This window comes from Engraulis encrasicolus, chromosome 15, assembly GCF_034702125.1.
Source record: "Engraulis encrasicolus isolate BLACKSEA-1 chromosome 15, IST_EnEncr_1.0, whole genome shotgun sequence".
NCBI classification, from domain to species: Eukaryota; Metazoa; Chordata; class Actinopteri; order Clupeiformes; family Engraulidae; genus Engraulis; species Engraulis encrasicolus.
Genome location: NC_085871.1, coordinates 48928641 through 48941505, shown reverse-complemented (window position 1 = coordinate 48941505; position 12865 = coordinate 48928641). Strand labels below are relative to the sequence as shown.

At 44.1% G+C, this 12865-nt stretch overlaps 1 protein-coding gene across 1 annotated transcript; it reads left to right on the top strand.

Moving 5' to 3' along the window:
- The first annotated feature begins 213 nt into the window (after window positions 1-213).
- On the top strand, window positions 214-12609 carry LOC134464715 (uncharacterized). Its single transcript, XM_063218069.1, has 9 exons — window positions 214-401; window positions 1469-1606; window positions 2071-2207; window positions 2388-2524; window positions 2778-2871; window positions 9784-10113; window positions 10588-10771; window positions 11245-11372; window positions 11859-12609. Exons 1-9 carry the CDS (start codon window positions 320-322, stop codon window positions 12180-12182), a joined length of 1554 nt encoding a protein of 517 aa, XP_063074139.1. The 5' UTR covers window positions 214-319; the 3' UTR covers window positions 12183-12609.
- Window positions 12610-12865: the final 256 nt, after the last annotated feature.

Sequence of the window (12865 nt, the reverse complement as noted above, 5' to 3'; positions counted from 1 at the left end):
TTACAATATTACAACCATACTTCATTTTACATGATACAACACTCTCAGTGCAATCGTTTTGTATGCTATGTAGTGTACTGGACAAAATGAATACTTTGCTGTGCTAAAGCCAATGTCCCATGTCTGGGGCTGAGGGTTTTTTTTGGTAATACGTTGAGGTCGTGGTGGCTACATCAGTGTGTGTTGCAATGCTAGCAAACTTGTTGGCGGCCTTGCAAGCAATGCCAGGATAGCTAACAGGCGTCACTGTCAGTAGGCTGTGGCGTGACTGACAAATCGTTCGCTTATTTTGTCTACAGGTAGCACATTATCTGAAGCAATGATCCTCAAGGTGAAGTACCTGAATGTAAAGAAATACATCAAAATACCCGAGCCATGCATGGACTTATTAATGGCTGAAGGTGAGTTTGACTGTTAGTATTACACGGTTATAGCATAACAAGAAGGAAATCATAACCTAAGATGGGTTTGGGATGACGTGTGTTAGACTTAGGATATCCGAAATTGTGCGAACACTTCGCAAATTATCGTTGAATTACGCCACGATTGATGCAGCCCATTTGTTCTGTTTGGGAACTCCGATATGCATATTATTTCACTCGAGGTTAAAAACGCAATGCATGCGCGTGGACACCAGCCCCGGCTAGCCTCACCACCCGTTTTCTTTTCATTAGCTCTCTCCCACCATATCCCACACGGTATAGACTACAAACTTTAATTTTATTATCTTATGTGCATCAGTTAGCAATAGGAAGGACGGCGCAATCGTAGCATGACCACGCAGCTATGGAAAAACACTATCTATGTGATCCAGCTGTTCAAGGTGAGATTCACACTTGAGCGTGGCGTGGTAGCAGGATTGACCGTGCACGCCGACGCTGTCGGTGGGCTACCTCGCTGCCACAACGCCACGCCGTAGTGTATCTGCCCCAATGGTGCCCAGTATGTAGCCTACAGTTTGGCCACACCGTCAGCGTGTTTTTTTTCCCTCCGACTGCGGTGACGCATTCGGTCTAGGACTACTATTAAACAGGGTTGAGTCGGAGTAAGGACTAGGTTTTATGCGACGGCAGGCAGACCTTTTCCCCTTTGGCTTATTTCATGCTCCCGGTATGCAAAGACCACAAAAGAGCCAGGAAAGGAGCACAGGTTGTTCCCTCGTCGCTCAAAGTTTTCACTACACATTTGAATATGACTGGGGGTTGCTTTTATGACACTGTATCAAAGTGGCAACCTCAAGTTATTTTACCTGGGGTCATATGCTGTCACATTTTTTAATGTATAGGCAGATAATAGCTTAATATTGTAAATAACATTCTCTGGTATTATGATTATATTTGGTATATTTAACTATTGTGTGATGTTTCTGCATTTGGTATTGTCTGGGCTTTTAACAATGTGTTTGCTGACATTGTGACATCTGTTTTAAGGCGTTTAATATACTTATTTCTAAACTTGTCTTTTTTAGTTAGACAAAAGTTTTCCATACCAGAAGGCAAGAACTTGACTGTCACTGATGATGGTGGAACAGAAGTAGATGCCGATGTCTTTCCTGAATTGGTGTCCAACGATCTCTGTTTCGTCATTCATGATGCTGATTCAGGAGGTATGTGGTGTTGGTTGCATTGTTACACAATACAAAACAATGTTGGTAAAGGAGATGTGGAAAGGTTGTTTATTAAAGGTGCACCATGTAATATTTTAGTAGTTTATGACTAGAATTCATGCTGCCCATTAACAAATACTAACTTTTTCATAAATACTTACCACCTCATTCCACCACAAGTATTATGACTGAAAATTACATTTTTCATAATATGAAAAGAGGATCCTCTCCATTGTCCATCATTATCTCCAGAAATGGAACGTTTTTTAGCTGCAAAACTTGCTGTACTAGTACATATTAGTTAATGCATTAAATATTCATGAAAAGATCCAATTTGGCAGACTGCACAGTTTCAATGAGGAGTATAGTTGCAATACCTACCCTGATCACCATCCTACTCAGTGCACCTTTAAACTAAATGTACAATGTGTAATTGCATTTTTGTTTTATTTCCGTTTTGCTAGAGTTTTCTCTCAGCGAGTCCTCCAGCCTCACTGATACATGCTCATTGACAAGCAGCCAGGATAGCATGGCTGAAGTAAGCCTCTGTAAACAAGCACGTTTGGAAGAAGAGTTGCTACAGAGTGTCCCAGCCAGAGATGTGAGGATGCAGTTTTTTATTTACAGAATAGCCTGCATTGTTGGATTTCATATCTGCTTTGTGAAGTTGTGTGTATGCTAATTTAAGAAAATTATCTAGAGAAGAGGGCATAGCATTACCTAATTCACCTGTACACTTATGTTAGCTGATATTGATGCATGTGTTTGCCAATTATTTCAGCTTGTGAAAAAGGTGTTGTTGGATAAACCTGGTGGAGCAGCAGTCCTGAAGGAGTATGCGGACACCGGAAGTATTTGTGACAGTTCCAGGCGACAAATGGTCAACATTTTAGCTGCACACATGACTGAAACCGAAGGGTACGGAAGCCTGAAATTATTTTCATACTTAAGGGTTGAGATGCAAGGCCCCCTAATAGCCATGATACAAATACTCTGTTTACTTATTTTTTTAAAGTGAGAGGGACTGATTTGTAAATATTCTGAATTCAGAGATACAGACTATTCTTTGTAAACCAATCACACATGCACTTAGAAAGTTGTGGGCATCAGTCCTTCATTTACATTGTCTTTCTAGTATTCTAATATTATTGCAATTTTCACTGTTTTTCAGGAGAGTTCCACAACGGCTGACAAGGGAGAAATATGCCCTTGGTATCATAACCTTGTTCCCATCTCTGAAAGACCCATTGTCTAGGAAAGGCTATGTAAGTTGAAGGAAACTTTTTGCAATTTTTCATGGTGACTGCCATTTCAATTTGGACATTGATAAAGAATGTATTGTAATATGTTCTTCTCAGTGTGTTGATTCTGTTTAACGTCAGTGATGCCAGCAGATGTTATGGTTTAAAGAGGTCTGTGTTGACGTTTGTATGCGATGGAATGTGTGATGATGCAAGTGGCAGTGTACCTAATAGTGTAGGTTGAGAAGTCAAGTCACACTTTATCAACCCCAACCTGCTACCAAACAAAATAGGTGTCATGCCCGGCTCTGCCGGTTAGTGTTTGGGGCACTTTAGTCCTCCGACCCGCAGGTGGAGCTGGTCTGACAAGACGTACAACCTCTTAGAGGGCTGCTGATTGGGCGGCCTATAAAAGGCCTCCCATCAGCATGCTCTCTCTCTCTCTCTCTCATCCCCACAGGCACATTCGTGAGGCGACCGTATGGTCAGGCCTACGACAGCCGGGACTTGCACCACACTTGCACCCTTTGGGACAACACCCATTTACTGATACACTCTTTGGTTAATTCACATTACTGATAACTGATACACTTTGTAAATAAAGATTCTTTTGGTTAAAATGTACAAATCGGTGTGGTCTCCCTTCATGTTACAGCCACTAACGAGCCAGTGGTTGTGACATATGGGGGCTCATCCGATCTTTGGTAGTAACTTTAGGCTATGGTAATTCCTTCTACTGGCTATGGCAGCGTAGGAAGGTGCGTAGAGCTCTTTGTATTGTGTATTTGGCAACAAGTATTCCTTCTACTGGCTTTTGGAGCGTAGGAAGGTGAGTAGAGCTGAGTTACTAATTGTGAACTGCTGATAGTCAATTGGGGCCTGTTATCAGTTAGTTAATTGGGGGGGCCTATACTGATTTGTGCTTTTGGGTTTTGGTTGACCGTGCAAGTGTAGGTAAGACTGAATTGGTTGTTCCAGCCATCTTGGTTTAGTTTCATTGCAGTTTGTAGCATTGCATTCAACCTCTGAGGAGCTGCTGCCTTTATCCCCATCTAGTACGGGTTCTAGGTTCCTGCTGTCACAGAGCCTGGGCGAGGGCACCGCCTTGGAGAAACGGCTGAATCGGCTTTGTCGGGATGGTACGTCTCCACAGGTATTGGTGAGTAAATGATCCTCGTCCTCGGGCTCTGTGTGAAAATAGATTAGTCTAGTGGGGGGAAAATGTTTAGGGGGATGCTCCGAGGTTAGTTTGCTGTGTTAACATAACTGTAATGTTTTAGAGACCTGGTTGGATTGGTTGGGGAGAGAGAGCCTAGCTTAAGTAGAGCTAGTTTTGATTTGACTGTTTTTTTCAGTAGTTTCATTTTTGGTTTGGTACAGTAGCCAGATTGGTACTGACGGCCTGGGTTGAGCAGGATGGAGGCTTTTGTGGAAGCACCATCTGAGAAATTGTTGTATGCCCTTAATAAGGAACAATTGTTGCAATTGGCAGAAAAGTATGGCATGGAATTGTCGTCAGCCATTAAAACTGGTAAGAAGGGAGCCTTGCGTGACTCCATTCACGAGTTTTTGTGTGAGCAGGGCATTTTGCATTCAGGAAAAGGTGGTGACTCTCATGTGAAAGGTATGTCAGAGCCTGTGCAGTCAGAGAGGGTAGGCATACTGACTTTTGAGCAACAGAGAGAGATGAAGGCACTTGAATTTGAGTGGGCGCAACAGGCTAAGGAGAAAGAACGTCTGTTTGAACTGGAAAAGCTTAAATTGCAACAGCAAGCAGATGTGGAAAAACTTAAATTGGAACGAGAGTTGCAACAGCAAGCAGAGATGGAAAAACTTAAATTTCAAAAAGAAGTGGATTTGAAAAAAGGTGAAATGGACCTTACAGTGCAGCTTGAGAAAATTAAAGTTGAACAGGATCGTTTGAAACTAATGTCAGAAGGTAAGATTAGTGGAAATCTGTCCGGGTCAAGTATGGATAGCATGGTTAAGTACGTGCCAAAGTTTGATGAACGTGATCCAGACGTATTTTTCTCGCTGTTTGAACAAATGGCCTCTGATAAAAAGTGGAGTGAAGAGGATAGAACGGTGCTTTTGCAAACTGTACTAGTAGGACGCGCACGGGAGGCATACTTGGCATTAACATCTGTTGATAGGCACAAGTATGCTGAGGTGAAAAAAGCGGTCTTGAAATGTTATGAACTGAATCCAGAAGCTTACAGACAACGTTTCAGAAACTGGCGTAAACGTGATAATCAGACTCATGCTGAAGTGGCAAGAGAATTGAGTACTTATTTTAACCGGTGGCTTACTTCTGAGTCTGTCTCAACTTACGAAGACTTGCGTGATTTGTTGATTTTGGAGCAGTTTAAGAACATTGTACCAGATCGAATTGCAACCTACATTAATGAGCAAAAGGCAAAGTCAGTGGAGGAGGCAGCCTCGCTTGCTGATACCTTTGTATTGACTCATAAACGTAAGCCTTACAGCAGTCCTCCACGGTATAATAGCCACCAACGTTATGATCCTGCTCGTTCTCCTCCACAACGTTCTCCTCCTCGTTATGGTCGTAGTTCAAATCGATCCAATTATGGCAATTCCAGTAATGTTCCTAAATTTGACAATGGAAGTAGCAAATCTCGCCCAAGTGCGACGGATAAATGTCATTACTGTTTGCAGGAGGGACATTGGAAAAAGGACTGCCCGCTGTTGAAAGGCCGTAAATCTAATGCCAAGGCAGCTGGGTGTGTTTCTGTTGTGCATCCAGTTGATTTTGGCGTCTCTGATCTAACCCCGTTACCTCGTTTGGAAGTTGATTGTGAGCAAGTGATTGAAGATTGCGCATCTGTGGCAGACGAGCAGACGCAATCAGAGTCAGCTGCGTCTGATTTCGCTCCATTCATTAGTGATGGTTGGGTGTCATTGGTTGGAGAGACACAAAAAGTTCCAGTTAAAATCTTAAGAGACACTGGGGCATCTGAGAGTTTCATTTCTGGAGCAGTTTTGCCATTTTCCACAGCATCTGACACTGGGAAATGTGTTTTGATTAGAGGAATAGGCATGCAGTCATTTTCTGTACCGTTGCACAAAATTCACTTGTGTTCAGGATTTGTGAATGGGGAGGTAACTATTGCTGTGAGACCGTCGCTGCCTATGCAGGATATCCATGTAATTCTGGGGAACAATTTGGGTGGGTGTTTAGTTTCTCCGCCTCCAGTTGTTACACCTGTACCGCTATCTGTAGAGGAGCCAGACGCGTGTTGTCAAGAATTCCCAGAAGTGTTTACTGCTTGCGCTGTGACTAGGGCCATGTCTCGCGCGCATGCGCAATCGTCGGATGTATCCAAGTCTGTGCCTATTTTTGTTCCTGAGCTGCCTGAACCTCTGTCATGTCAAGATTTAATTGAGGCACAAAAGAATGATCAGAGCTTTGAGAAATATTTTGCTTTAGCTTCTACTGATCCAACGATGGGTTACTTCATTCAGAATGGCGTTTTGCTGCATACGTGGTTGCCAGGTGTTGATCCTGAAGTGGCAGGTCAGGTGATTCAAGTGATGGTACCTGACAAATACCGTGATTTGATTTTGAAAACAGCCCATGGAGCAGAGTCTGGGCATTTTGGAGTTAAGAAAACCTACCGACGTCTTTTGGAACATTTTTACTGGCCACGGATGAAACGCCATGTATCTAGATTTGTCAAAGCATGTCATGTTTGCCAGGTTGCGAAACAGAGTACTCCCATTAAACCTGCACCACTTCAACCTATTCCGTCTGTTGGCACACCATTTGAGCATCTCATTATTGATTGTGTAGGTCCACTACCCCCTTCTAAATCTGGTTGTGTGTACCTCTTTACCATCATGTGCCAGGCCACTCGTTATCCTGCAGCGTATGCCTTGAGAACAATTACCACAAGGTCAATATTGAAGTGTTTGTCTCAATTCATTTCTGTCTTTGGCATTCCAAAGGTAATTCAGAGCGACAGAGGCTCTAACTTTACCTCCAGAACATTTGCTGCAGCGTTGAAGTCGATGCAGGTGAAACACAATTTGAGCAGCGCTTATCACGCACAGAGTCAGGGGGCATTGGAGCGCTGGCATGCCACGTTGAAGTCTCTCTTGCGCGCTTACTGTGTTGAGATGCGGAGGGATTGGGAGGAGGCGTTGCCATGGCTCTTGTTGTCTGCGCGTGGTGTAGTTCAAGAAAGCACTGGTTTTAGTCCAAATGACCTAGTCTTTGGCCACAAAGTCCGGACCTCACTGTCTGTTTCAAACGCCAAGCTGGATCTGCAGAACACTCCCGCCAGTTTCACTGAGTATGTAGATGGTTTTCGTCGTAGGCTGTTGCTTGCATGGAAAGAGGCGACAGAGCATTTGACTAAAGCTCAGGTGAAAATGAAGCTGCGTTATGACCGTAAAGCGAAGATCAGAGTTTTCAATCCGGGTGATCAAGTTTTAGCTTTGCTGCCCATTCCGGGGTCACCATTTACAGCTAAATACTCTGGTCCATTTACTGTTATGAGCCAAGTGTCAGATCTCAATTATCTACTGTCAACTCCTGATCGTAAACGATCACAGCAACTGTGTCATGTGAATTTACTCAAGCCTTACCATTCTGCAGGTTCCGACAAGGCGGGTGGGATTGCTGCGAGTCCAGTGGGTCTAGTCGTTGGGGTTGGGGAGCCGCACAACTGGCCGGAGGTGGCAGCTTCAGACGAAGTGCGCGCACCTGACGATTCAGTGTTACATGGGCGCTTGGATAATACTCAGCAGTTAAAGGAGCTAGATAGTCTCCTGGGTCATTTAAGTGGGGTACAGCGTAAACAGTTGTCGGATTTAATTTTTGAGTTTTTGCCTTTGTTTTCCGACACTCCAACCTGTACCACACTAATTGAGCATGACATTGACACACAGGGTGCCCGCCCAATACGACAAAGATTTTATCGAGTGGCTCCCGATAAACAGAAGAGTATGGAGGACAGTGTACAGTATCTGCTTGATCATGGTCTCGCCAAGCCATCTTACTCCAGTTGGGCATCGCCATGTCTACTGGTTAAAAAATCAGACAACACCTATAGATTCTGCACTGATTATAGGAAAGTAAATGCCGTGACGAGACCAGACTCTTTTCCGTTGCCACGTATCGAAGACTGTGTGGACCAGGTTGGGAGTGCTCGTTATGTTAGCAAATTTGATTTACTTAAAGGTTACTATCAGGTGCCTTTGACACAGAGAGCGCAGGAGATCTCTGCGTTTATTACGTCCTCTGGGTTGTACTCATACACTCGCATGAGCTTCGGTTTGCGGAATGCCCCTGCAACCTTCCAACGGCTCATGAATAGGGTCGTTGGGGGGCTGCAGGGGTGCGCGGTTTATTTGGACGACGTCGTTTGTCATTCGGACAGTTGGGACGAACATCTGACCCGCATTCGAGCGCTTTTCCAGAGGTTGGTGGCAGCAAACCTCACAGTAAATTTAGCAAAATGTGAGTTTGCGCGCGCCACCGTCGTCTATTTGGGTAAAGTAGTCGGCCAGGGGATGGTGCGCCCGGTTAACGCAAAGGTGGCAGCTATTGATGATTTCCCTGCGCCTGCAACGAAGAAAGAACTTATGCGGTTCCTCGGCATGATCGGCTATTATAGGAATTTTTGTTGCAATTTTTCGACTGTTGTATCTCCTCTGACCAATTTGTTGAAGGGTGGCGCCAAATTCATTTGGTCGGAGGAGTGTCAGCAGGCCTTTCAGAACGCAAAGCTCTTGTTAACATCGGCTCCGGTCCTGGCTGCACCCAAACTAGATCAGCCATTCCAGCTGCAGGTGGATGCAAGCCAGGTGGGAGCAGGTGCGGTCCTCCTGCAGGCTGATGAGGGTGATGTAGCCAGGCCGGTTTGCTATTTTTCAAAAAAGTTTAACAAACACCAATTCAATTATTCTGTTATTGAAAAGGAGGCCTTGGCGTTAATCTGGGCGCTGCAACATTTTGAAGTCTATGTGGGAGGGGGTCTTCATCCTATTGTGGTCTATTCGGACCACAACCCTCTCACTTTTCTTCAATCCTTGAAGGGGTCCACCAACCAGCGGCTCCTACGCTGGGCACTGTTTTTGCAGCCATTCCACCTGTTGATCCGCCACATTCGCGGGGTGGAAAACGTGATGGCCGATGCGCTCTCTCGGGCTCTGGACCAGGAGGTTTAGCCATCCTCACTCTTTCCTAACCTGAGCCTTTTCTGTTTCCCTTAAAGGTTGCTGTCCGGGTACCAGGATTTGCTGGGTGCAGGGAAGGTCGGAGGGGAAGGAGGGTGTTTGGGATGGTTCTGGATCAGGTTGGTCTGGGGTGGCTGAGGGGCATCGGGGGGGTTTTGAATTGTGTGGGCTGCGGCGGCTACTGTCATTTTCATGTGTTTTGTTTTCTATTTTTGTTGATGGTGCTTCAGAGACCCATTAGCATGGGCCTCTGTTTTTAAGGGGGGGGATGTCATGCCCGGCTCTGCCGGTTAGTGTTTGGGGCACTTTAGTCCTCCGACCCGCAGGTGGAGCTGGTCTGACAAGACGTACAACCTCTTAGAGGGCTGCTGATTGGGCGGCCTATAAAAGGCCTCCCATCAGCATGCTCTCTCTCTCTCTCTCTCTCTCATCCCCACAGGCACATTCGTGAGGCGACCGTATGGTCAGGCCTACGACAGCCGGGACTTGCACCACACTTGCACCCTTTTGGACAACACTCATTTACTGATACACTCTTTGGTTAATTGACATTACTGATAACTGATACACTTTGTAAATAAAGATTCTTTTGGTTAAAATGTACAAATCGGTGTGGTCTCCCTTCATGTTACAGCCACTAACGAGCCAGTGGTTGTGACATAGGCAAAGGATTTAAAAAAAATAATAATAATGACAGTTATCTGGCCTAACAGTGGTTCTGTAATCCTTCGTTAGGAACACTTCTATGATGCCCAAAGTGGGTCGGGTTTCCTGGCCTGGCGGCTGAAGACGATCCAGAGGAAGACGAAGCTTCACTCTCCAACTCCAAATAACCCCAAGGCTATGACAGGAGGACCGACATGCGCCAGGGACATCGGCCAGGGCGGTGAGCAGGATGAATCGTGCAAGGAGGCCATTTCCCTCATGACGCACACGAATGACAATGACATCATCTTCCAGAAGATGCGCGAAACCTTCGCATATAGACAGAAACTTATCCACAGCCCAGACACTTCGGCCAGTGTTCTGTCGGTTTTCCCAAGATTATTGGACACGAAAGGATTGGTAAGTGGTATTGCTAATTATATTGTTTAATATTGACCATTTTATGTAAGGGTCGATTCTCAAACAAGGTAAAATTTAATTTTAGTCGTTTATTCTCAATGTATGCTGGCTCTTCATATTTTTATGAATATTTACTAAGTTTAGGCAATTAACTATTTTTTTTACTTGTGTCTCAAATTTATAATGAATACCAAGACATTGGTGGTGACGGGAAATATACAGAAGAAACACATTTGTGAATGGGCAGCATACATTCTTGAAGTAAATGACTATAACATTAAATGCTCTACCCTTCAGAAGGTTGCAACAACACTTTGAGAGCTACACATCTCAACTCATTGTTACCTGCGCTACTAGGCTATATATTGTTGTATTCTGTACCTCTTACTTATTTCTTGCTTTGCATATTCCTTTACATCTGCTCTGTGTAATGTAATGTAGTTCTAATTTGTATTCTTTCATGTCGTACTGTAGGTTCTTCAAGATTTCAGCCTCCTTTTTGGATCAGAGATATCCACCAGGCTTCTTGAAAGGTGGCCTTCCTACAAGCCCAAGCTCATCAAAGAAGCATCGTCACTTGCCCAAACACCACTGTTGCAGCGACTGTTGCAGTCGGCCAGGGAGGAGCCAGTGTTGTCATCTGCAGACAACTTGCAAGGTAACAATTCTTCACACACACAATCCCCCCCCCCCCCCCCCAACCCATTGATGTCTAAAGAGCCCGCAAAAAACACATGCTGAATGCCTAAGCCCTTGTTGGGAAGGTTGCCGTCAGCCTATAAAAACCTAAATATCTTCCCTCTGATGCACAAAAAACCTTAAATAAGTTGCATTTAAACCCTCATCTTGCATAAGAATGTGTTCATTCAGCTGTTACATACCCACATTTTTATTGAAAAAGTTAAAATCCCAAGACCCTGAATGCAGCGTATATGTCTCCAGGCACCAAAGCTCAAACAACACGAGTCATCAGGCTAAAATGGGTTGATCTATTTATTTATTAGTTCATTTTTCATGTCTTTACACAAATGAAATGCGGTTTGGACTTTCATATTGTAGAGTCTCTTTTGCATGCCTAATAATGTTCATTATTGTTGTATGCCTCACCTTCAAACCCTACCCTCAATTCAGGATGGGACAGTGATATGTCCACACTACTCCTGCTCTTGCACATCCTGTCACCTCAGTCTACTGGGAGGAAGAGGACCTACAAGATCAGCACAAGTCGAGCAATGGACAATCTCGTGGTGTTTCACAAGGTGTGTGATATCTGTGTACTGTATACAGTGTTGTCCATAGGCGTAGCCAGGGGTGGGCCTGGGCCCGCCCACCTGACATCCAAGCCCACCCCATTCACACTTGACAGTCAACTGTTGCCTCACTGAACTATAATTAATGGCATAGCACTGAGCGATAATTAATCATTTTGTCAAAAGTCTGGTTCATCTTCTGTGATTGCTATGATTCATTTTTGAGCACGATATTATAATATCTACCTACATGTTTTCGGGTTGGGCCCGTCCGTTTTTTTCTGGGCCCACCTGTTTTATTATTTCTGGCTACACCCCTGGTGTTGTCCCTGAAATTTCACATGGTGTGATTTCTCTATACAGTGTTGTCCCTGAAATTTCACAAGGTGTGTGATTGTGTACACAGTTTTGTCCCTGAAAGGAAATGTAATACATTTGAACATGATCTTGATGCATTTTTTCTTTTTTCTTCTTCTTCTTCTCTGTTACTTCTAGTCATGCCAGAGCCTTGATGAGCACCTTGATGCAGATGACCGTCGACAGCCATATCTGCTTGCTTCAGGACTCCACAAGAAAGCCATCAGCAACTACTACATCGTCATGGATAAGAAGCTAATTCCTTGCCAAGGAAACACTTCTCTGGCGGCATTCGACGAGCTCTTCAAGGTCCATTTTGTTTTCAGTTTGAGCTATGATGAGAGTCTCCACACAATGTTCACCTTCCTTCAGACCACGGTGTACAACATCGACGTGGGAAGTACCAGAGAGTCCCCTAAAGTAAGAGAACTGAGAGCAAAGCTGATGAATGATCATGTTTAGGTGCTATGTTTGTAAGTCACTTCATAGTTCAGGAAGTTACCTGATACAGCACCTTAAACTTTTACATGGCTTGTATCCTGGCAAGAAGTTAAATTTGTGCGCACAGGATGGTTTCTCTTTGGAGTTCAAAAGTTACTCTGGTTTCCGTAAGCATCTTAAACGCTGGCACAGTGACGATGCTGAACCAAGTTCTTCACATGGACTATCCTTTGGTACGCCGGCTCTGCCCCTGGATAGAAGTTTCTCTTCTGAGGAATCTTTGAACTTGCCTCAAAACTTGAGTGAAAATGGACATTCTTGATATGCACCACAGCAAACCATTTGATGTTCAGATGCCCTATGGGTGCGATGCTTTGTTCTATATTGTCCCAGATTGTTGTCTCTTCTGAACGCAATGTGATCAAAATAAAACATGTGTAATATTCCATTCTTTTGTATGTATTTTTAATTGATGCTGTAATTAGTTTGCTTATGCCTTAACCATACTGTTGGCCTAGAAGAATTATATTGTTAAAAGACAAAAAAATAAAGGAGATATTGATCACCACCAGGTTAGTGAGGATGTAACACTGCATTATAGTAAGAAATTAACACTGTTGGAGTAGGCTTTCAATTAAGATTCAACAATTTCATGGTGTTAAAATGCCACCATGTCAGTGTTAGTGTGAACACTAACCTGTAGT

What these genes read in the sequence shown, in the direction of transcription:
- LOC134464715 (XM_063218069.1), top strand. Translation starts at nt 320, where the DNA reads ATGATCCTCAAGGTGAAGTACCTGAATGTAAAGAAATACATCAAAATA. An exon ending in GGACTTATTAATGGCTGAAG is followed by an intron (nt 402 to 1,468) that starts GTGAGTTTGACT and finishes TGTCTTTTTTAG; the next exon opens with TTAGACAAAAGTTTTCCATA. An exon ending in ATCTCGTGGTGTTTCACAAG is followed by an intron (nt 11,373 to 11,858) that starts GTGTGTGATATC and finishes TGTTACTTCTAG; the next exon opens with TCATGCCAGAGCCTTGATGA.